The 22,088-nt window shown below is 39.7% G+C and overlaps 1 protein-coding gene across 7 annotated transcripts in view; it reads right to left on the bottom strand.

Annotated features, from left to right (window-relative positions):
• The window catches only part of mink1 (misshapen-like kinase 1), a 67,003-nt gene that overhangs the window by 14,785 nt on the left and 30,130 nt on the right, over positions 1–22,088 (bottom strand). For 2 of the 7 annotated variants that reach the window (XM_037533320.1, XM_037533321.1), the window contains exons 8-20: positions 20,317–20,395; positions 18,416–18,591; positions 16,636–16,705; positions 15,774–15,984; positions 9,308–9,418; positions 7,198–7,284; positions 5,344–5,526; positions 4,068–4,238; positions 2,656–2,922; positions 2,059–2,138; positions 1,424–1,527; positions 1,017–1,111; positions 833–856 (exon numbers count right to left, since the gene is read on the bottom strand). In XM_037533320.1, coding sequence (XP_037389217.1) covers positions 833–856; positions 1,017–1,111; positions 1,424–1,527; positions 2,059–2,138; positions 2,656–2,922; positions 4,068–4,238; positions 5,344–5,526; positions 7,198–7,284; positions 9,308–9,418; positions 15,774–15,984; positions 16,636–16,705; positions 18,416–18,591; positions 20,317–20,395 — 1,658 coding nt within the window. Of the gene's footprint in view, positions 1–832; positions 857–1,001; positions 1,112–1,423; positions 1,528–2,058; positions 2,139–2,655; positions 2,923–4,067; positions 4,239–5,343; positions 5,527–7,197; positions 7,285–9,307; positions 9,419–15,773; positions 15,985–16,635; positions 16,706–18,415; positions 18,592–20,316; positions 20,396–22,088 lie in introns of all 7 variants that reach the window. The other 5 variants (XM_037533319.1, XM_037533323.1, XM_037533322.1 and 2 more) reach the window with 5 other exon arrangements.

Here is a 22,088-nt window from a genome sequence, read left to right as displayed (position 1 = left end):
ATCAGAATGTTGATTTTGGATTTTGAGACCTAAACATCAAGTCAGACCTACTTTCTGAGCCTGTGCCTGTCGATAATTGTTCCTTTTTATTGATAATAGCAAGCAAATGTTTGAGATTAGTGAATAATTGCACAGTACAATGCTAACTGATGAGGTATAAGCTACTACTACCTACATTAGCCTTGTAGCTTCACTGCAAAACTAAAGAACCAAACTTTAGACACTAAACATTTCTTGGTGGATAAAAAATAAAAAATAATTAAAAAAAAAAAAAACAACATCTGGGGCAAGACAAAAACTATACATTTGATTTTTGGCAAAATTACTTCTTAAATATTTTACTTTTTCTTAATTGTACTTGCAAAGCTACATAGCTGTCTGGGAGTCAGACAATTGTCTAACACTGATTAGTGACCAAGTTAGTGCTGATCTAGGGTCAGCTGCAAACCTCCACACATCAATGTTCATCTGAACAAGGGAAGTGTAACCTCTTACTGAATTAACACCGTCACTCTAAGATACGAAGATTCAAAATCATTTCAGACGTTTGTCCAAAAGAATAGTTGACCCCAGATCATTAGATTTCAGCTACTGACAATCAGCTCCTCTCACTCAATGTAGAGAATCAATAGTTGTCATTAATACTCATCAGAAAAACAAATTCTGTCCGTGTCAACCCCAGTCATTAGGCACTAATTGCTCAGCTAATTACTGCCTGCAGGGGTTTTTATAAAAAGCTCTGCATTTATCTGGGTCACTTCACTCATTACAGATCATCAGCAAAATGTGACTATGCAAACAGACACAAACATACACACATGCAGATACTGACCTCTCCTATTGCTCTCTTATAGCTCTGAGGATCGAGGAGAAAAGCAAGTACAAAGAGAGATTGACAGAGGACAGTGATCGTGTTAGTATTAGGAGAAGAGACAGAAACTGATTTTGTAAGTACTAATAGTAAAGAGTATGTGGTAGGGAAGCTTCAGGAAAGCCTGTACGTGTGTATGTGTTACCGCTGGTCTGCTTGGTCTGGAGGAGGTGCGGGATTCTCCTGGTTTGTGGCGCCCATCATGAGAAAGGATTGGAGAGGAGTCCATTTTTGATGAACCTTAAATCAAAAAACAACACTTACAAATGGCATTTAACAAAACACTACACTACATTATGAACTGCGATACTTAACACAGCGCTGCACTCACTTATACAATATAGGGCAGCTTCAGGACGGCTTGTACGGTTTTTAACTATGTGATGTATTTTTATACATAACTATGTCATACTGTGCCAGAAACCATACAATTACTAAGCATCTCAGTGTGATTTGAGGAGAGATGATGATGAGACATGCAGTTTGCAGAGTGTTGACCTGGCAGCTGTAAGCTTCTACTGCTTGTTAGCCTCGTAGCTCAAAGACACTCACTAAGGATGCGGTGCCTCTCCAAGGAGCCGGTCTGGGGCAGGTTGGACATCAGGCTCATGCTGTCTCCTCTTTCCCAGCGGTCGTTGCGGCTCAGATCAGGATTGCTGGCATGCAAGACAAAAACAGTCAAAAACCTCAGCCTAACGACCAATTAAAATCAGACAAATCCCCTTTTTATCCAGAGGCAACAAAGTCCAAGGATGATTTTCACCAACTGTACTTTCACACATACTACCTGTGTGGCGGCAGGACTGCTACAACTTGCACATTTTTGCCAATACAGTGTTAATTGTCCTGAACTATAATGCCAGGGCAGTCATTTCAAGTCTATAGACCACAGGCCTTCAAATCTAGACCTTGAATCCAGTTCTGAATCTTACAATCACTGCAGGTTAACTGAACTATTGATGTAAGTAATTGGCAAATGAGCGATTACAAAATCCAGAGCCAGAACTGGAAGGTCCAGATTTGAACCCCTCTGCAATAACAGTTTATTCTGATACTGTATTGCCATTGAATAGTTATAAGGTTTTTATGAATACATATATAATGCAATGGGTTTTCAGTTCTTCTTTCTGAGTGTGTGTGAGTGTGTATGAGTGAATGCACATTGCATGCTTGTGCGAATGTGTTACCTGGCTCGTACTGGGTGTCTGATGCCAGAGGACAGGTTAGTGTTAAGAGCAGTAGCTATAGAGGCTGTTCGCTGTGGAATCTAAAAAACAGAGTAGGATTACATTTTTAATAGCATGCATTTCTGAATCTATACTACAATTACAGTGTGTATTATATTGCATTACAATTACAGTGTTTATTGCTAATCATTGCTGTCAGAATAAAACCTTACATTTCCATTGTTGTTTATTTATTTTACAGAATTTGGAAATGACCATCACCAAAAGAAATGATCCAGAATCACTTGGAAAATATCCTGTTCCATCAACTTCCATTTAAAGTTTTTTTCTTTAGTTAGCATTTTGGAGATGCATCGTTTGGTCACAGCAGTGACAAAGGACAGTATGCATTATAACGCATTACAAAGAACATAATTTCAGTAAGTGTCAGATTTATAACATACAGTATGTATTATAAACGTAGTGTATACTGTAATGCATTATAAATATGGTTTGCAATACGCTTTTAAAAGGGCATTCTATCAGTAATTGACGGATTCCTTCTCTATTTATATATAAAGTTATCTATAAAGTATAATGTACATATATAACTCTCACTTTTGGAGGCTGCTCAATTTCAGGGAGGCGGATCCAGGGGCCGTGATCATCCCTGAGTGGGCGCTGCTGGGGAGCGGGGCTCTCAGAGGTGGGGTCGGAGTTCTGCCGGACAAGCTCCCGGGAGTGTAGTGGGCGGGGCGTAGGGGTGGGGGAGGGGTCCTGGGTAGGGAAGGCGGACATGGTCTTAGTGGGCTGATCGCAGAGGGACTGAGAGCGCGGCACTGGAGCAGCATACGGCTTCAAGGGCACTAGGTGGGCCATCTGGAACTACGCATAGGCAGCATGGGAATCAGAGAGCCAGGGAGAAAGGGAGCAGGCCATGAGGGTGGAGGGAAGAGAGCATGAATTTAGGGTTTTGAGAGTAGAGCAAGTTCCGCAAAGCAAGCAAAAGGAACCCGGGTTAAAGCGGAAGGCCAGTGAGGGTTGTTTGTTGTCGTTTCATTTTTTATGGATTGAAGGTTATTTGGAGAAGGAGGTCAGGAAAGGACAAGAAGGTTCCAAAAGATGGAGGAGGATTTCCCCACAGCAAGCAGGGGACAGGGATGAAGGAGGCCCAGGTGAAGGAGGGAAAAAACAGAGAGGAAAGACAGAAGGATACAGTCACTGAAGGGAAACAGAGCAGAATGCAGTGAATGCAGCAAAACTGACAAGAGAAGTGCTGGCCATCTACATTCACTCTTCCTGCAAAGCCACTTCAGCCCTTATATAAACAGCTTACAGATGCATATTTTGCATCCTCTACAGAAAACGCACTTCAATGTGGCATTTTAAGCATATTTTCTGGCATAATTTCTACACATACAGTATTTTGAGTCAAATCAGAACAAAAATTAAACATAAAATATAAAATGTGCAAAACTTTTGCACAAACAATTCATGGTTTATTTCTTCCCTCAATATCGTAAACTCAGCAAATAAACAAATTATGCAGTAAAATGTGCAGAAGTGTATTCTTTGTAGAGGATGTGCTAACTTTATCATTTAACCATCATTAAAAATAAATCAACAAACATGTGATTCGACCAAGGGCACCAAACATTTGCATATGACTATCTGGTATTGCTGTTGCAACAAAACTTTTTATCTGTGAAATGGTGAGTTAACAAGAAAAGGAAATTAATACATATATTTAATGTATAATAATAATAATAATAATAATAATAATAAGACAATCCAGACCATTTTCAACTGGTCCATTCATCACACACAATTTAAGGAGTGGCTAGCCTTTTCAAATAGTATATACATTAAAAAAAGGAGCTTAAAAGCTTATGAGCCAAGTTTGGACAATACTAAACAAAGCCATCAGAATATATAACCACTGAGTAAACCAACAATCTGGATAAATAAAGAATTTCTGCTGTGTACACACATCAGTTCTAGTGCCATCTCGCACGCACACGTTAACACACCTTGCCCTGACCGCCCTGGGGCTCGACAGGTCTCTGCATGGGCGGAGTCTGTGCGGCCTGCACTCCTCCTGACTGGCTGACAGAATCAGAGCGTGACTGGATGTTGGTGTCAGAGACAGTGGTGCAGATTTTAGGTGAACCCTGCCTGTTCAGTTTACTGCGCTCTTCCACCTGGGAGAGAGAGACAGAGAAAGAACGACAGATATGGAAGAAAAAGAAAGGAAAAAGAAAGATAAAGGGAAAAAAAAAAAAAAAATCAGCAGGAACAGAGGCTGATAAGCAGTCAGAAAAGATGACCCAATCAGGAATCTAGGCTTTTGAAGGTGAGGATCTGCATTTAAAGTCAATCTAAAATAAAAACAGACATTTGTTTCTTGTTATTTCAGCATCCGGCCACATTAAACATGAAACATGCATGAAAAGACACTCGCTCGTCTGTAAAGCATCTTCTTGCCACATTACTGACCATTGATGGGCAGGGACGAACCCACCACCCTCACCTAACACTGGAGAAAGCACTAGCTCAGAGACCTTCATTGATGCTCAGATAGGGAACTGTGCCTATCAGCGCTAGACCTTCAGCAAAAAAAAAAAATCCAGGAAAAAACACAGATGCTAACTTGCGCCATCACACCTGTTGGATCAGCAGCAAGATGTTACCACGGAGTTAAAGTGATTCAGTTTTCCATTTCTAACAACTGACTAAAATGTGGTCAGTCTAGAGCTCATAGTCACAGTCTAAGCTTCCAGAACATCAAGAGTGACATTTTATTCTCACTAAATCAGGTCCCATCTATTGTAAATCAAAATGTGATTGCTTGATTTTTCTACCAGTTCCTAATTATTTTGGTAGTCATGGCCTTACAGCTCCGGAAGACCTAACTAATATTTTGAGATTGCACTGATGCATGCAGAGCTTTAATACAATAATGATGATCCTATTATATAAACATAAACCAAAAATGACAGACATGCATTTCTTAGTTCTCAGAAATCATTAGACATTCTCTGAAGACCCGTGTGGTGATACTCTGTTTCACTCAGAAATATGTGGAGACATGGAAGAAGATGCGTTACAATTTCCGGTTCAGCCTGACTTTAAGGCAGGGGTGTCTAGTCCTGGACCTGGAGGGCTTTAGTCCAGCACAATTCACTCAGCAATTAGTTAGCATGTTTAGTGTGCTTAAATTTAACCCCCCATGACCAGAACTGGACACAGCCGATATGCAATATATCTGCATGTGTGCAGCTGATGTGTCTGTTTCTGTGTATGGACCTCTCTGGCCCAGGCAGGCTTGTTGTTGTCCAGGTTTTTGCTGTAGTGATAGAGGGGCTTCTTGTCCTGTTGCTGCTGCTGTTGCTGCTGCTGCAGAGAGACGAGATATGCGTGCTCCTGCTGAAGCTGCCTCTGCAATCTCTCTGACTGTCTCTGCTCCTCCAGCTGCTTCCGCTTGTACTCCTAACATGTATAACACACAAAAGGAGAGAAATAAAATAACAGAAACCGCTTATACTGCAGGCTTATTATTCAGAAACTATGATAAATTATCAAGTAGCTAAAATGGAGACTAATATGCTGAAGCATAACCTTAAACAGTGACTCTTCAATATTGTATGTATACGCTTATGAAATTGATGTCTATGTATAGTTATGACAATGAGGACTGGAAGTGTGGACATACACATAGACCCATAGAGGCTGTTTACATTTTGCATCAACATGTGTTTTCAGTGATTAGATCACATTTGGATTTCAGTTGACCGCATGAAATGCATAGCACTGTGATGAATTACGATCAGATCACTCAAACCAAATTCAGAGGCCGATCTGGACCACTTTCAAAACAAGTGTAAATCCAAAGCATTTTCCACATACGCCTAGAATTGTGCCGAGTGCTGAACGAAGTAAGAGGATAAATAAGGAAAGATGGACGATACGTGAAGCTGATGTTATCACAAAACCAAGACCTTCTTGTACTTTGGGCGAATGAAAGCGGCCAAGCAGAGTTTGCTGATTCATATCATTACATGGGGAAAAAAGTAAAAGCAAGTACAACAGAAACGATGCACGTGTTGATGTGTTATTTATGTGGGAAAATAAAACAAGATCTGATCTGGTCACACTGGAGACACATTTCAGTGAAAAGTGTCAATGGAATCCGGCCAAAATAAATCCAGATATTAAAAATATGTTAAGACAAGGTATAAATGACCTTTTATAGGTTAAGGAGTTAATTATATATTAATTATATATACATATGAAGGAGGTAAATCTCTGTTGGACAGAAAAAAAAACGTAATAAGCTGCATGCATACACACCAAAAGACAAATGTACACACCAAAAAGGATAAACAAACAAGTACATATAACCACTGCACACAGACAGGGCAGTGCACACTGTCCTTGTCCAGAACTTCTGATGAGTCTCATTTCCAAATAAAGGGGCTGGTTACTTTCCCAAAGCAATGAGGAATTCTGTGTTTTCCTTGAAAGCTCCAAACGAGTGGCAGCTACAGACTAGATCTAAGCCTGGACCTATTCAAGCATGTTTTTTCCATTTTAGAACAACAGTAAAGATATCAAAACTGTAAGGAATAATGCATTGATCATAAAAGGTGTTAAGAAATTTCACAATTTGTAATTTACTTAGTTTGACCATTTTGAGAAAGAAAAAAAAAACGAATGAAAAATCATGAAAAAAAAAACTGATTAATCATAAAAGCTACTCAATGAATCGATTCGTCAGAAATGAAAAACACTGATTTCTTGATTAATCATTAAGATAAAACTGATACTTGGATTAAATCATACAAATCAAACATTACTAGATTAATCAAAAAAACGAAACTTCTGACCTGATTAATCAAAAAGCTTTGACTACCCAATTAAACATGAAATAACTGGTAGATTTCACATTTACCAACTTTGTCCTGTGTTCTATACGTCGGCATCCTATTCTCCAGATTTGTGGCATAAAACTTTTCAGCATTAAAGCACAACTCAGTTCACCTCGATATGAGACACATCAAATTCGGATGCAGGACCACACATAGGAGGAGAAATGGAAGCAAGGTGAGAAGGGAAAAAGGAAAAAGAGGGACAGAAAGAGGGTGAGTGGAGAAGTGTTACCATGAGCAAGGCCTGCTCCTGAAGAAGCTGCTGCTGGAGGATTTCTAACTGCCTCTGCTCTTCCTCCAACTTATGCCTTATAAACTCCTACAGACAGACAGAGAGACAAACAGACAGAAAGACAGAGAGAGAGAGAGAGAGAGAGATACAGAGAGAGAGAGATACAGAGAGAGAGAGATACAGAGAGAGAGAGAGAGAGAGAGAGAGAGAGAGAGAGAGAGAGAGAGAGAGAGAGAGAGAGAGAGATACAGAGAGAGAGAGAGAGAGAGAGAGAGAGAGAGAGAGAGAGAGAGAGAGAGAGAGAGAGAGAGAGAGAGAGAGAGAGAGAGAGAGAGAGACACACACACAGCAAGAGACATAGATAAAACAGAGAAAAGGAAGGGATAAGAAAACAAGGAAAAGATGAGAAGTGACTCAAAAGGGGAAGAAAGAAGATATAAGAACTCTACAGACTGTAATGGTGTGTTGTGGTGGTGTTTTTACAGTGGCAAGTAAGTAAGTGTGAAGGAAGGTGTTGCTCTGAAATGCTTCCCTCAATCTAAAAAAGCTTATAGGAGGGAAACACACAAGATCTCATCAGTACATGCATGTTTGCACTGTTCTGTGTTCAGCCCTGTTCCTTTTTCTCTCGGTATCAACAGGGACTTTTTGTTTCTAGCCGTATCTGAGCTCAGGACTGTCTTTCTCTCTAACCTATTGGTAACTAGTAAAGATACTTTCTCTAGACAGACAAAGCACTTCTTGTAAGTCGCTCTGGATAAGAGCGTCTGCTAAATGCTGTAAATGTTTGCTCTCACAGCTTGTGTGTATATGGATTAAAAGGACTCCATATTCATCATACTAACAGTTTAGTTTAACTACCAGTTCGGCAGACCGCAAACAGGCTAAAACAGTGAAACTGACCGTTAGGCTTTATGGTAAAATGTTTACTGAAACTGAAATCTGTGAAAAACATACAACGTTAAAATGTGTTATCTGAGTGTCTGTTACAAGCGTTAAATATTTGTATGCAGGCTGCAAATTAGTAATATTAGATAGATTATGTGATGCTAACTATACACTGACAAAACCTTAACTGGACGCTAACTAGAAATTAGCATTCTGTTAGAGGTAATTAATCAAATGCTACACAAAAGCACAGACATCCACATCAAGCACTGTTATATCTCAATATGCATGGTCTATATGACGCGCATCTAGCCCCTCACTTTATTTTATGCTGAAGCATTTTAATAGCTCTAAGAAAGTGTCTCTGCGGCAGCTCCCGTCCTAATGCTAATAGGCCTGTATGACAACTATACATATAAAACTTTTTAGCTCCAACTTTAAAAAAGAAAACTTTTGAACTTTTGAAAAAAACGACTTTTTTGGACCATTTCTATTCCTCCCCATCAGGAAATGTTACCACACTGTAATGAACAGCTGGAATTTTCAAATTCTGGGTTTAAAAAATAAATAAAAATTACAAATGGAGATCTGAATTGAAACAAATGTTCTGAGAGTGACAGTTAATTTACTACACATACTGTACAGATATAACCATCTATAGAACAACTGCTATTTGAAAAAGGCACAGAGAAAATAGTTTGTTTAGCTTTAAACATGTCATTTTTAAAATATATAATATTGTGATAATGCCATGAACTGAAATAAAAATAATGATAAAGGAGAAACCACTAAGCCAAAAGTAGCGTGTCGGTGTGTATGTGTAAAGGTCTTGTGTATGAGTGTGTGCGAATATAAGAGGAATGTGCAATGCATTGAGTGCGAGAGTGTGCATGTGCAAAACTGTTTATAAGTGTGTAAAGGCTGTGTGTGTAAGCGTGTAACGTGTGTGTGTCCTAGCAGGCGTGTGTCTTTTGCTGTAAAGAAAAGCCAGGCTTGATAATTCATGCTGATTGGTCTTTTGTGTTTCTGTCACTTTGAATTCTACTGAATGTGGGGCCGCACACCCACACGCGCGCACACACACATTCAGAACTGCGTCGTGAGCCCTGCTGCCATGGCAACCACTTCACAGGCATGCCAGGGCCGTAGTGGGTGTATGGATCACCCACACTGCGCTGTGATTGGCTGGGTCACACTGCTCCTTGTGCGGCGATTGGCTGACCTGCTCTCTCTCCGCCATCCTCCGGTCCTCCTCTCGCCTCATGTCGTCGAGTCGTCGGTGAGGAGCCTTCTCCTGCTGCTGCCGCACCATCTCTCTCTCCTTCCTCTGTTGCTGAGCGAGGGAGAAAGAGAGAGAGACAGAGAAAGGGGGGGGGAGGGGGCGTGAGTCACTTTAACATATCTAGCAGAAATAATAAGTGGCTTCCTGTTGCTAAAAATCATCCAGTGATTTTGAGAGAGGGGAAGTTGTGGAACGAGAAAGAAAGAGAGAGGGGGAGAGAGAGGGAGATGGGGCAGGTGAGGGGGGACTGATGAGTCACATCTCTGCAGTAGTGGATCTCTCCCAGATGTGTCGGAGTCTGAATAAACCCATCAATATCTGCAGTTTCTACCCGTTACATCCTAAATCACTGTGATTGTAAACAGCCGAATTATATGTGGGAAAAAGCTGATTCATTTTCTGAATTGTGTACAGTAACATATACAGTCAGGTCTACAGCCAGTAACTGTACCAACAAAGTGCACATATATATTTAGATAATTATACTACACATTCTATTACACATATATGTGTGTATGATTAAATATATATGTTCACCGGCCCCTTTATTAGATGTACAGTTAGAAACTACAGTCCATGTGTTGCTGTATTTGACATATGAGTTACTCATCCACTAGCTATTCATCAATGGTCTGTTTATATATGTGTGCATCTTTTTGGAATGTAATTCCAGATTGTATGAGGTACACAGGTAAATATAACATATAGCATCTCACAGTAAATCACAGTATCCACTGTATCCATCTTTGTAACTACTCAAGGCACACTTATCTGAGGCTTACATATTCTCACTGTGGTGCAGGGCTGAGTACTAGAACAACACAGCTCATCTATTGCAATACAAAACTGAGCGCATCAGTAATTTTGAATACTGTTATATAACAGACTGACACCAAATTGCATCATACACTCTAAAGCCTGTATGAGTGTATCAGCCACGTCTTGGCTTTGTTTGCCATTCGCTGTAGACTGAAGAGAACAGCTTAAGTTACAAATCCATCTGTGAACTATATAATTACATATAGCTGCAATCGGTTTGAAGGAGCACTTAACCAAAAGACACTAATAAAGATCATCTTTAGTTTTGGACAAGGAAATCAAGGAAACACCTTCAGTAAATATCTTCCTAAACTGACATACATACTGCATTTAGAGAAATAAGATTCACATTCAAGTACTTTTTGAAAATGTTGCTCTATGGTGATATTATGATATTATATTACATGTACAAAAAGCTTCACTCAAAACAGATAGGGTGGGAAAGGAGTCCACCTGTTCTTGTGAGGCAAATGTTGCTTGCACAAAGACTTTATTGGAAGCATTTTCATTTGAATGCTAAAAAATGATACAGTTATGAATGAAACCTAATAAGGGGCAGTTGGTATAATGAAAATGTCCTTAGGTTAAGGCCCCCAAAATGTTCATTTAACTGGAAAGACAATCTGAGCTCACTCTATACACTCTTTCCAATTTAAAACTAACTCTCCTCTCACTCCTTCCATCCCTCCCTGTACAATCCCCCATATCCATTCACTCATGTACAACCGCACAAAGGCGGAGACGAATATAACGGCTAATGACGCTTATTAAATTACAGACTCGCTGCTTCTCCTTTTGTTGTGGTCAATTACTGGACAGCCCTCTGCTATGATCTCTCTCTCTCTCTCTCTATGACAAAAACACTTCTCATCTGCTTTGTTCTTCCACCACACAGCAAATACCAGTAACAGTTCAAATAAATTCAGCTCCAATCAACTCCAAGATTTAAAAAGGCCTGAAACCCTTGAATACAATCAGCTCAAATGGGCTCTACATTGTAGAACATCTGTGATCTCCATGAAATCAAAACCATTTTCAACGAGGCCTCTAAAGCCGATTTCTTTTACATTCCTTTTACTGGAGGTTTTATTCTAGGGATGGAGAATATGATATTTATCATGGTTGTGATAAATTCCATCACTTTTCTGAGTATCCTCTGGTTCCTGCATCAAGATCTGGATGATTCAAGTTTGTCTCATGGCAGAGGTGGATCTTACCTATTGCCCAGTGACCCTGGCCACATTTTACATGTTTCATCACCTGAGCGGCCACCTGCCTTAGAGATCTTTCTTACCAATTAAGAGTGTGCGCTGTTTTTGTTAACATAAAAAGCTATTCACTAACCCTTCAGCTCTAACTGTCTTCAACACTCAGCTTCAGGGTTATCAAGGCATCTCTCTTGGTATGAAAAGCAAGTTAACTAAATAATTTAATAATAAAATAATAATTCTTTTCCAAACTGCTGGTGAAAGGACCAATTGAAACTCAAGGATGGTTTCAACACCTCAACGTTTTGAGTACTGATAAATATTGACATCACAACAAAGGTATTATTACCAAATTAAGGCTTTTGTCTGTTGTTCCTTCAATTTTCGCAAAGAAAAAGGGGTAAGATCTAAACAGCTTTCCCTTTATTATGTTACAGTATGGCAAACTGACATTTGCATTAAGAAAACATTTTGAAAAGCTGTGTGTCCCAAAACTTTGGACAGGCAGTGTATTTGCCAAGCAACATAAAGGCTACACACATTCTCGCCAAGTTTATATGCTCACACACTTCAAGGACCTTCTCAATCGTGAAATTCTTCAAATGCCATTCTCCTCTGAGCGTACTATTAATAAAGATTGGCTCGTTGCAGACTACAAGGCTTTCTCTATTTACACAGGGCCCCAGTGAGTGCAGTAACCCAGCAGAAAGTACCTAAACAGCCTGACTGCTTGGACACACCTGTCTGACTCACTCTTCATATTTACATAGGAATGCTGTTTTTTAATCTTTCGTTTCCCGATTCTTCCATTAAAAACACATTATATTCTAAACCCTCATGAGATCCAGACATTAACAAACTTGTGGCATGTACACATTCTGAAACCCAGGGAGGTGTGAGAAAACACTCCGACTATTTATTAACTGCCTAAGCGGTTTTACACCGTAGTGCATCTTTTTTATTGGGACCAAAAAGCACAGATATCTGTGTGTCTGTGTGTAAAAAACATGAAAACCGATCCAGCACATATTTAATGGACTGGTCTGGTCTATATGAAGCCTCATCACAAGCTGATTCTTGGTTAAAGTCTTACGGAAACCTAGAGTAAAGTGTTAAACACCTCTGTATGACACTAAAATACAGTGCTACATTAAACATTTAGGAAAGTTTGAATGAAAGAATCCAGCTCTTCTTAAAGAAAGTTCTTATTCACTTTACTGCTGAACGTGCATTCAGGCGTGCAGTCATGGCTGACTGAACAAACAGACAAACAGACAGGCATGCGAATGGGTGAATGAACAAAAACATATGTAGAGAACGAGTGCCTGAATAAATGGATGGGCGAACTGGCAAAAAGAGCGATGACAGACTGAGGAGCAAGCTTGATAGCTCAGTTACACCTGCTAGGTTAGCTTTTGCTTCGTCATTAGCTATTTCCCCCCCCCCAATAATTTTCTCTGGTTAACTCTAAGGAACTGTAAGGCAGGGGTGCAGAACTCCAGGCCTGTAGGGCCAGTGTCCAGCACATTTTGGTGATTTACCTGCTCAGACACACTTGGGGGACTGCAGTTTTATTAAAGCTGTGTGGGCGGGTCAACCCACATCAGCCTTGTGATTGGTGTGGGTACTGCTTACATAAGTCTGACCCAAGATTAGGACAGCCCAGCTTACAATGACGGAGGAAAACTTGGGAAATCAATCAGCCACTTAGAAGACACTGCAAAGTTATCCATAGGTCATTTTCTAGATTTATGGCATGTACACAAAAGAGAAGCATTAACCATATTCTATTCCAGTGGTCATCGACTTCGCTTCTGGAGATTTACCGTTCTGCAGAATTCAGCTCCATCCACCTGACCTAACTGATCAAACTAACTATGTGGATTGATGATCTGGGTAAGATACACTATATTTCCAAAAGTATTCACTCACCCATTCAAATCAGTGAACTCAGTTGTTCCAATCACTTCCATGGCCACAGGTGTATGAAACCAAGCACCTACACCTGCAGACTGCTTCTACAAACATTAGTGAAAGAATGGGTCGCTCTCAGGAGCTCAGTGACTTCCAGCGTGGTACCATGGTAGGATGCCACCTGTGCAACAAGTCCAGTCGTAAAATTTCCTCACTACTAAATATTCCTCAGTCAACTGTCAGTGGGATTATAACAGTGGAAGCGATTGGGAACGACAGCAACTCAGCCATGAAGTGGTCGGCCACGTAAAATGACAGAGCAGGTTCAGCGGATGCTGAGGTGCATAGTGCACAGGGGTCGCCGACTTTCTGCAGAGTCAATCACTACAGATCTCCAAACTTCATGTGGCCTTCAGATCAGCTCAAGAACAGCTCAGAGAGCTTCATGGAATGGGTTTTCAAGGCTGAGCAACTGCATCCAAGCCTTACATCACCAAGCGCAATGCAAAGCGTCAAATGCAGTGGTGTAAAGCGCCGCCACTGGACTCTAGAGCAGTGGAACATGTTCTCCGGAGTGACGAATCACGCATCTCCATCTGGCAATCCGATTTCATGCCTCCAAATTTATGGGAACAGTTTGGGGATGGCCCCTTCCTGTTCCAACATGACTTGAACAAAGCGAGGTCCATAAAGACAAGAATGAGCGAGTTTGGTGTGGAAGAACTTGACTAGCCTGCACAGAGTCCAGACCTCAACCCGATAGAACACATTTGGGATGAATTAGAGTGGAGACTGCGAGCCAGACCTTCTCATCCATCATCAGTGTCTGACCTCACAAATGCCTAGATTCCATCTTACACCTCTCAGATTTAATCGGTTCATTCCCATAAGAATCATGTGAAACACAATTAAATGTATAATTAAAAGTTTTAAACTTCACTGGTTTAAGATGGTGCAAAAACAGGCTGACAAAATTTTGAACAGCCTAGTCAGATTGTTATGCTAATTTTCTATGTCCCAGAGGGCACAAACATAAATATGGAATTTCTCTGCAAAAGTTGGTGCACAATTTACATTTATTTGCTGAGTTTAATATATTAAGGAAAAAAAATATAATCTAAAATGTACCAAAACTTTTGCACAGACTACATTTTATGCTTTATTTTCTGCAATATGTTAATTCCAGCAAATAAACTGTAATTATGTTTTAAAAATGTGCTCCTAGTAGAGGATTTGTTATTGTCAAAGAGAAAATAGTTTAAAAAAGTAGTCTGACCAGGGGCTCCCAAAATTTTGCATACAACTGTATGGGGATGATAGTGTAAGCTTTATTTTTCTCATGCTGACTCTGATTCCACAATAACAGAGTCACTGCTAGCATTCCAGACTCAGGTGAAAGTACAATTTAACATGCTTTCCCACATCCTTATCATTGGCAGAGGGATTTGTGTGCTTTACCAGAGTCTGGAGGCAAAACAAGATTCTCTGGAATTTGTGTGGATGTGTGTGTGTGTGTGTGTGTGTGTGTGTGTGTGTGTGTGTGTGTGTGTGTGTGTGTGTGTGTGTGTGTGTGTGTGTGTGTGCGCGCTTCAGGTCGTGTGAAATGACCTGAAACTTGCAGACTAGCCTTGTTCTTGTTATGGTTTGGTAGTTCTTGCTATCAAAAATTACACTTTAACAGCCTTTTGTCAAAATAACAATAAAGGCTAAAGCTTACTGTGTCAAGTTAGCCTACAGGCTACTGTGACTGTAACCCATTATAGTTTTCAGGCTATTGAACTGGGCTACATTTACGGGGTCATATCCCACAAGTCCTGTATTTTAGTATTTTTATTTTTAACCTGAGGTCCACCCATGATAATTGAATACGAAATGATTTTGTTTTTATATAATCATTTTCCACCCTCAGCTTACCCTTAATAATGAAAATAATTAAACAGGTTTTTGGTGTCACTTTGATATAACACATTAAGATTACCCTAACAAAGGATTTATGAATGGATTAAACTCAGATTTTTTAAATGGTAATTAATTAGGTCATAAACACCTTAAAATATTAATAAGCAACAATAAACACTTACAGTACATAAATAAAAAGAGCACAAGTGAGCTTTCATATCTGCTGGATGTGAATATCTGTTGAAGCCGACAGCTCAACATTGATGGAGAAGGCATAACACGATAAATAACCAGCAGTATATTTACCTCTTTAAACCTAAATAGGTTTAACAGTAGAGATAAATGTCAGATTTCTATGTGTCAAGGAACAAGTCATTGTTGCTGCTTATGAATGAAAGGGTAATCTTACTATAAAGTGGAACCGGTTGTTTTATTACAGTGCTTTTTAGGCTGATATGTTTACAATATCTGTTTGACTGAATATCTACTGACTGTCAGCGTTCATGTTAAATCTTCTAATGTAAAAGCTTTTCTGGATACCATGGAGCTCAAGGCTAGTGTGTTACCTCTTCTAGTCTGCGTCTCTGCTCCTTCTGCTCCTCGATGCGTTTCTGTCTGTCGTGCAGTAACTGACGTTTGTGCTCCTCAGGGTCCCGTCGCTGCGCGGCCAGCTGTGCCTGTTGCCTCTTTAGAGCTTCCGAACGCTCCTTATTCTCCTGCTGCAGCCGCAGGAAGTCCCGCCTCAGAGTGGACTCACCCGGGACGTTCAAGATAGAGCTAAAGACAACGAGAGAGACCTCTGACTCAGAACAGAATTACTTTCAACTACGCTACTTTGCAATGAACAAAAAAAAAAATACACGGGTTACATTGGTGACTCAATAATGTGACGTGGTTAAAGACTGACATTATTTTGACCAAAATAACTGACTTTCATTGGATTATATTAACACTTTGATTCATCAAAACACCCAAATAAGCACTCATCTGGAACTGTGAATGGTCAGGATGGTCACAGGACACAGCAAAAACACCGATTGGTTAAAGGGCTTATATGCACATCGCACTCTTCTGTGACACTGGTATTGTAAAGTCCAAATATCATGAGAATGGTTATATAGTGTCTAGGCCCTAATCTACACAGAGACAGAATACATGGAGAAATGTAATGTATACATTATAGATATTGTAGGAGCAGAGCTGGGCTCAGTAACAGAGGTACAAAATCTCTGTGGTAGCGTTATTTAGTCATGTACAGTTAAACAGAGATGCATAAAGAACACCTAAATCAGCCAAAATGCTTGGAAGGAAGGAATATCTGTGCTACTGTTTATGAAACTGTGTTTTGCCCTTCCTGTCTGTGTGTATTTGTGTTTTTACTTGGGCACCTCTACACCTGTTCACAGTCCTGTAGAAGTGTAGTATTACCTGGACTCTCTCTCGTCCCCTCTGTTCTCCTCATCTTCATCACTGCCACTATACTCATACTCCGTTTCCTCTGAGAGACAGAAAGAATGAGAGTCAGTATAGATCAAATGTTATACAAAGAAACCGATCATCTGACTCAAACAGCTGAAACACCACACCGCGCTGTAGACTGAATACTTTAACTCCTTACACTGCAGCCGCATTATTCAGTAACCACTACATTCTTTTATAAAATGTCAATGTTTTTTTCACTCACACTATAATATGATTATCTTGAGAAATAGATAGATTTTGTATATTAAACTAGAAGAAAAGCCTTTTGTTTTCTTTGTTTTTCGACTTCTATTCAGACTTGAAATTAATATTTGTATGCTTTTCCTATCGACAGTTATTGCTATCGAATTACATGTAAAAATAGAAGAAGTTCTATATAACCTATATACTGCCAAGAAATCTGACCGAAACCCAAACGGAAAAGACATTAAGTCTCTTGTGTGTGTACACTAAACGTTTGAACCATGTTTTTTTTTTTTTTTTTATTGAAATGTTATTTTGTCCAGTTAGTTTTCCCTGACAAGCTGGTAAGAACTGAACAATTTTTTTTCAGACAGTACAGGGCACTCCATACAGTTACACACATAAAGAAAATGTTAGTAAAAGGGATGCATATCATTTTCACCCAGTGACTTTTGCCCAGAAAAAAAATGGCAAAAAAAAGTACCAAAAATGTCATGTAGCTTCAATTTTTTCGATTAACTAACGGTCCAAATATAACATTTTACAAATGATTTCAATAGTAATGAAAATAGAAACAGTAGTTAAAAAGGCCTCTATGTCCTTCTAGATTGGTAATAGCTCACACATTCAAAAAGAGCCTGCAGCACATTGAAGAAGAAGCACAAAGACGGTTCTCAGTCTTCTGTAACTCTAATGAAAGGTTTTATTGAAAGGACTCGGATTCAAAGCTAACAAAAATACTAATGAATTTAATTTAGGCGCATCACTAATGCTTTCCTATATGCACACTGAAAATTATAATCACTTATACATCGCAAATATACATGTCTGTATAGGGGGTGTGTGTGTGTGTGTGTGTGTGTGTGTGTGTGTGTGTGTGTGTGTGTGTCTTTAAACAGTATCTCATTCAGTGAGAAGTTGAAGTTGTGCTGGAGGCTCTAATTACACTACTGCTCATCTGATATGAGCCATGTTGATGGAGCACGCTCTGAATAGTATCTGATTGGCTGCAGGACAGAGGAACCTCTCCCTGATCTCAAGAGGTCAATGAACTGAAATTAAACAAGCTAGCAGAGAGTCAAGCTGGGTGATGCAGTGACAAATACAACTGACTTAAACAAGTAGTTCGGTGTTAAAAAATATTTATTTATTTATAAGTCAAGACATGTTTGGTGTCTGAACTTTGCTTCTTGCACTGGAGCCATAAGCCTAATGGAGCTAAGAAGTAATCCTTATTTATATATACTTATACCCACCAATTAGAATTAGCTTAATGCAAACCGCTTTCTGAAATCAATCCACATCTGAGACTGGTTAGAAAAATGTTTTGACGAACCAGCTATATTTTAGGTAAAGTGTAGGGGAACTGTGTAAACTTATTTATATATATATATATATATATATATATATATATATATATATATATATATATATATAAATAAAAAAGTGACTGAATAGGAAAGAGTTTCTAAGCTTTCTTATACATTCCTCAATTTGATAGAGACCTTGAATATTACATGGCCAAACACAGCGGGCCCCTCACCCTTCTCTCCCCGTTTCTTGCGTGTGCGGTCGATGTGGTCCTTGAGCTGGATGCGGACCTGTCGCTCTGTGGGCTGGTCCCGGATAAACGAGTGCTTCAGCAGCTGCTCTGTGGATGGACGACTTGGGTAGGTTTTCACCAGGCAGCCCTCAATGAAGTCTATGAACTTTTTAGACCTGAGAGAGAAAGAAAGAAAGAAAGACTTTCAAATTTCTTTTTACAGTTAAACCAATTTGCCAACAAACCAATGTAACCTAATATGTTTACTGGCATGTAGTTTAACCAAAGAAGTTTCTCCAAAGTACTGCAATACAGCTGTGCTGTAGATTTTTGAAGCCATATCATCAATCTTTAGTTGGCTTCATGACCAAATTAGGAGCTCCCAATCTAAGCCGGTTTCCTTTATGCAAAAAACATCAGCCACATCAATCAGCCACCATCATGCATCACTCTAAACAAAAAGGTTTTGAAACGTGGACCTTTACCTCCAAATATCATGGATCCTCTGAATTACATGGTTGTTAATGAGTTGCAATACTAATATCAATATATACAAGCTAACACTGATGTGCATTTAACTGACATCATAAGCTTGATAGCCTTAATAAAACACCAGGACAAACAACCTTTGTCAAATACAGTAGTTAAGCTTTGGCAGTAGTACCCTAAAGTTTGAGCAGCTGGAGCTTTTATACAATAGTGCCGATTTTTTTCATATGTTAATTTCAAGGTGCAGTGTATTGTAGCATTTGCTATATTTGAGTCTTTAATGTGTCTTTAATGACCCCAATTTGTCCCACAACGGGGAAATTTCACCTCCACATTTAACCCATTTGTGCAGTGAAGCACCACATACACACTAGTGAACACACACACTGGGGAGCACTGAGCACACTTGCCCGGAGTGGTGGGCAGCCCTATCCGCAGCGCCCAGGGAGCAGTTGGGGGTTAGGTGTCTTGCTCAAGGGCACTTCAGTCATGTACTGTCAGGGGATCAAACCGGCAACCTTCCGGTCACAGGGCCAGTTCCCTAACCTCCACCCCAATATGATATGATGGTATTCATAAAATATTACTACTTGTAATAAAAATATATATTTTTTAAGTTGGTGTTGCAAACTTGTGACCTGTAATGAATGTTCACACATTTGACAAGTGAAAGGACAGAACAGGAAGTCCCCAAAAGCCAAATTAATTCATTACAATGTGAGCCAAACAAGATGACAAAGTTTATTCAGAAAGTTGGACAACAGTGTAAAAGACTTCATGAGGCCGAGCTCCATCAAAGAGCGGCAGTATGCAAACTAAAACATGCAAAATCCAGTTAAATACTCGTTTCCTCTCCATTTCTGAAAAAGATAAACAGTCATTCCAGGCCCAGGCTGGAATCAACAGGAGCCTAGTTCTCTGTCCAGAACGACTCTGAATGACCAATGACAGACTTTCACTTTCCCTAAAATACTTCTCTTATCGAACACCAAACAAGACCAATGTTCAAAACTAAATACAGTGTGACGGACATTGCCAAGAAAGGACAGAACGAGAAAAGGAAGACAGAGAGAGAGAAAGAGAGAGAACATTGGCAGGGAGCTTGTCTTATGTAAGCCAACACCAAAATAACAGAAGCAGCACTGGGCTGATGTGAGCGGAAAGATAATCTATACAGAGAAGAGAACAGAAGAGAAAAAGATGCAAAAAGAAAATAGGAAAGGAGAAAGACAAAAAGACGAGTAGAGTAGAAAAGAAAAACTGAGACAAAAGGACAGAAGAGAGAGAATAAAGAAAGAAGAGGAAAGAGAAGAAGAGACATATATATGGCCAACTGCATATAAAGAGATGAATGCCTCAGAGGCTAAAACAGGCTGTTCCTAAAATAAAAGGTGAGAATAGGCAGTCCTCACCATTTCTTGGACTTGAGCTTGGGAGGAGGGTTCCGAGGAATGAGAAACAGTGCTCTCATAGGGTGCATGTCACACAGTGCTGAGAGAGAGAGAGAGAGAGAGAGAGAGAGAGAGAGAGAGAGAGAGAGAGAGAGAGAAAAAGAGAGAAAGAGATAGAGAGAAAAAGAGAGAAAGAGAGAGAGAGAGAAAAGAGAGAAAAAGAGAGAGAAAGAGAGAGAGAAAAAGAGAGAGAAAGAGAGAGAGAAAAAGAGAGAGAAAAAGAGAGAGAAAAAGAGAGAGATAGAGAGAAAGAGAGAAAGAGATACAGAGAAAGAGATGCAGAGAAAGAGATGCAGAGAAAGAGATGCAGAGAAAGAGAGAAAGAAATGCAGAGAAAGAGAGAAAGAGATGCAGAGAAAGAGAGAAAGAGATACAGAGAAAGAGATACAGAGAAAGAGAGAAAGAGATACAGAGAAAGAGAGAAAGAGATGCAGAGAAAGATACAGAGAAAGAGAGAAAGAGATACAGAGAAAGAGAGAAAGAGATACAGAGAAAGAGAGAAAGAGATACAGAGAAAGAGAGAGAGAGAGAGAAAGAGAGAAAGAGAGAGAGAGAGAGAGAGAGAGAGAGAGAGAGAAATATTTAGGCTCATAACATCATTAGAATACACTCTCATGTTAAAGGAATACTTTACATTTACACCAGAACTATGAGACTAACAGAACATATAACTGAAGACAATAGAACCTCTTAACACCATGTAAACTGCATGCCTACATCATCACACACTTGCCGTGAATGTGTCGAGATGCTCAGTGATCATAAACAGACTCACTTTATGTGGTTTCTGACGCTGTATGACATGCAGTTGCCTATTACAGTTCAGCCTTCACGATGCTTGCTAATGTTAGCTATGCAACAATTTTAACCATTTGCTTGTATTACTCGTTAGCTACAGTAGCCTCATAGCTCCTGTGCAAAACAAAGGAACGTCTTGCTGAATGACTACACTTGAGACAAGGTAAGATCAGCTTTAAGACTAACACTCTCTCATTGTAAGGCATCTCTTAAAGTTTCTTTGTTTTTCAAGTTATGATGACCATTGCAAAATGAACAAAAGACTAAACAGGATCACAAAGAATTACACATTAATTACAGTTACACATACACGAACGAGAAACTTTAACCACCCACAACACAAAAATAAAACTAATAAATAAACATCAACTTGAATTTAATTCTAAACACAAAACCCAAATGTGAAGCTAAACAAAACGTCCTCATGCAAGGAACTAATCTGAATTAATTAAACTAATCTGAACACAAAGATATAAACTGAAAGGGCCTGTAAAGAACACGGCCCTAAACCAGCGCTCTGAGAGGGTTTGCGAGGACGGCCACATAAAGGCTGCTGCGAGCATCAGAGAGGGTGAGACGGGGAGAGAAAGCGACTAATGGTGGAGTTGCATAAGCACCGACAGTGGCACACTGACCAACACACCCGCCTCCGCACACTCTCCTACCACAGATCCAAAACACAGCTCTATTTCAACACCCTACGGTTACTCTACATGCAGCACATACACTGAAAGTTGGCCAACTACAAAGGCTGCACAATCAAGCAAGACAAAATACTAGAAGAATGGTGATCACAGTCTACATACTGTGATAGGAATGCACCTTGAAATATATTAACATGGTTAAAAACAGGGCTGCGTCATTACTTAGACCAGAAGAATTAAATCAGATTACAAGCAAGACTAGGTATCAAACTCTCTATACTTTTAAGGTAC

Source organism: Pygocentrus nattereri, chromosome 23 (genome assembly GCF_015220715.1).
Source record: "Pygocentrus nattereri isolate fPygNat1 chromosome 23, fPygNat1.pri, whole genome shotgun sequence".
Classification (NCBI taxonomy): Eukaryota; Metazoa; Chordata; class Actinopteri; order Characiformes; family Serrasalmidae; genus Pygocentrus; species Pygocentrus nattereri.
The sequence above is the reverse complement of the archived record's forward strand: the minus strand, read 5'-3'. Positions and strand labels throughout refer to the sequence as shown.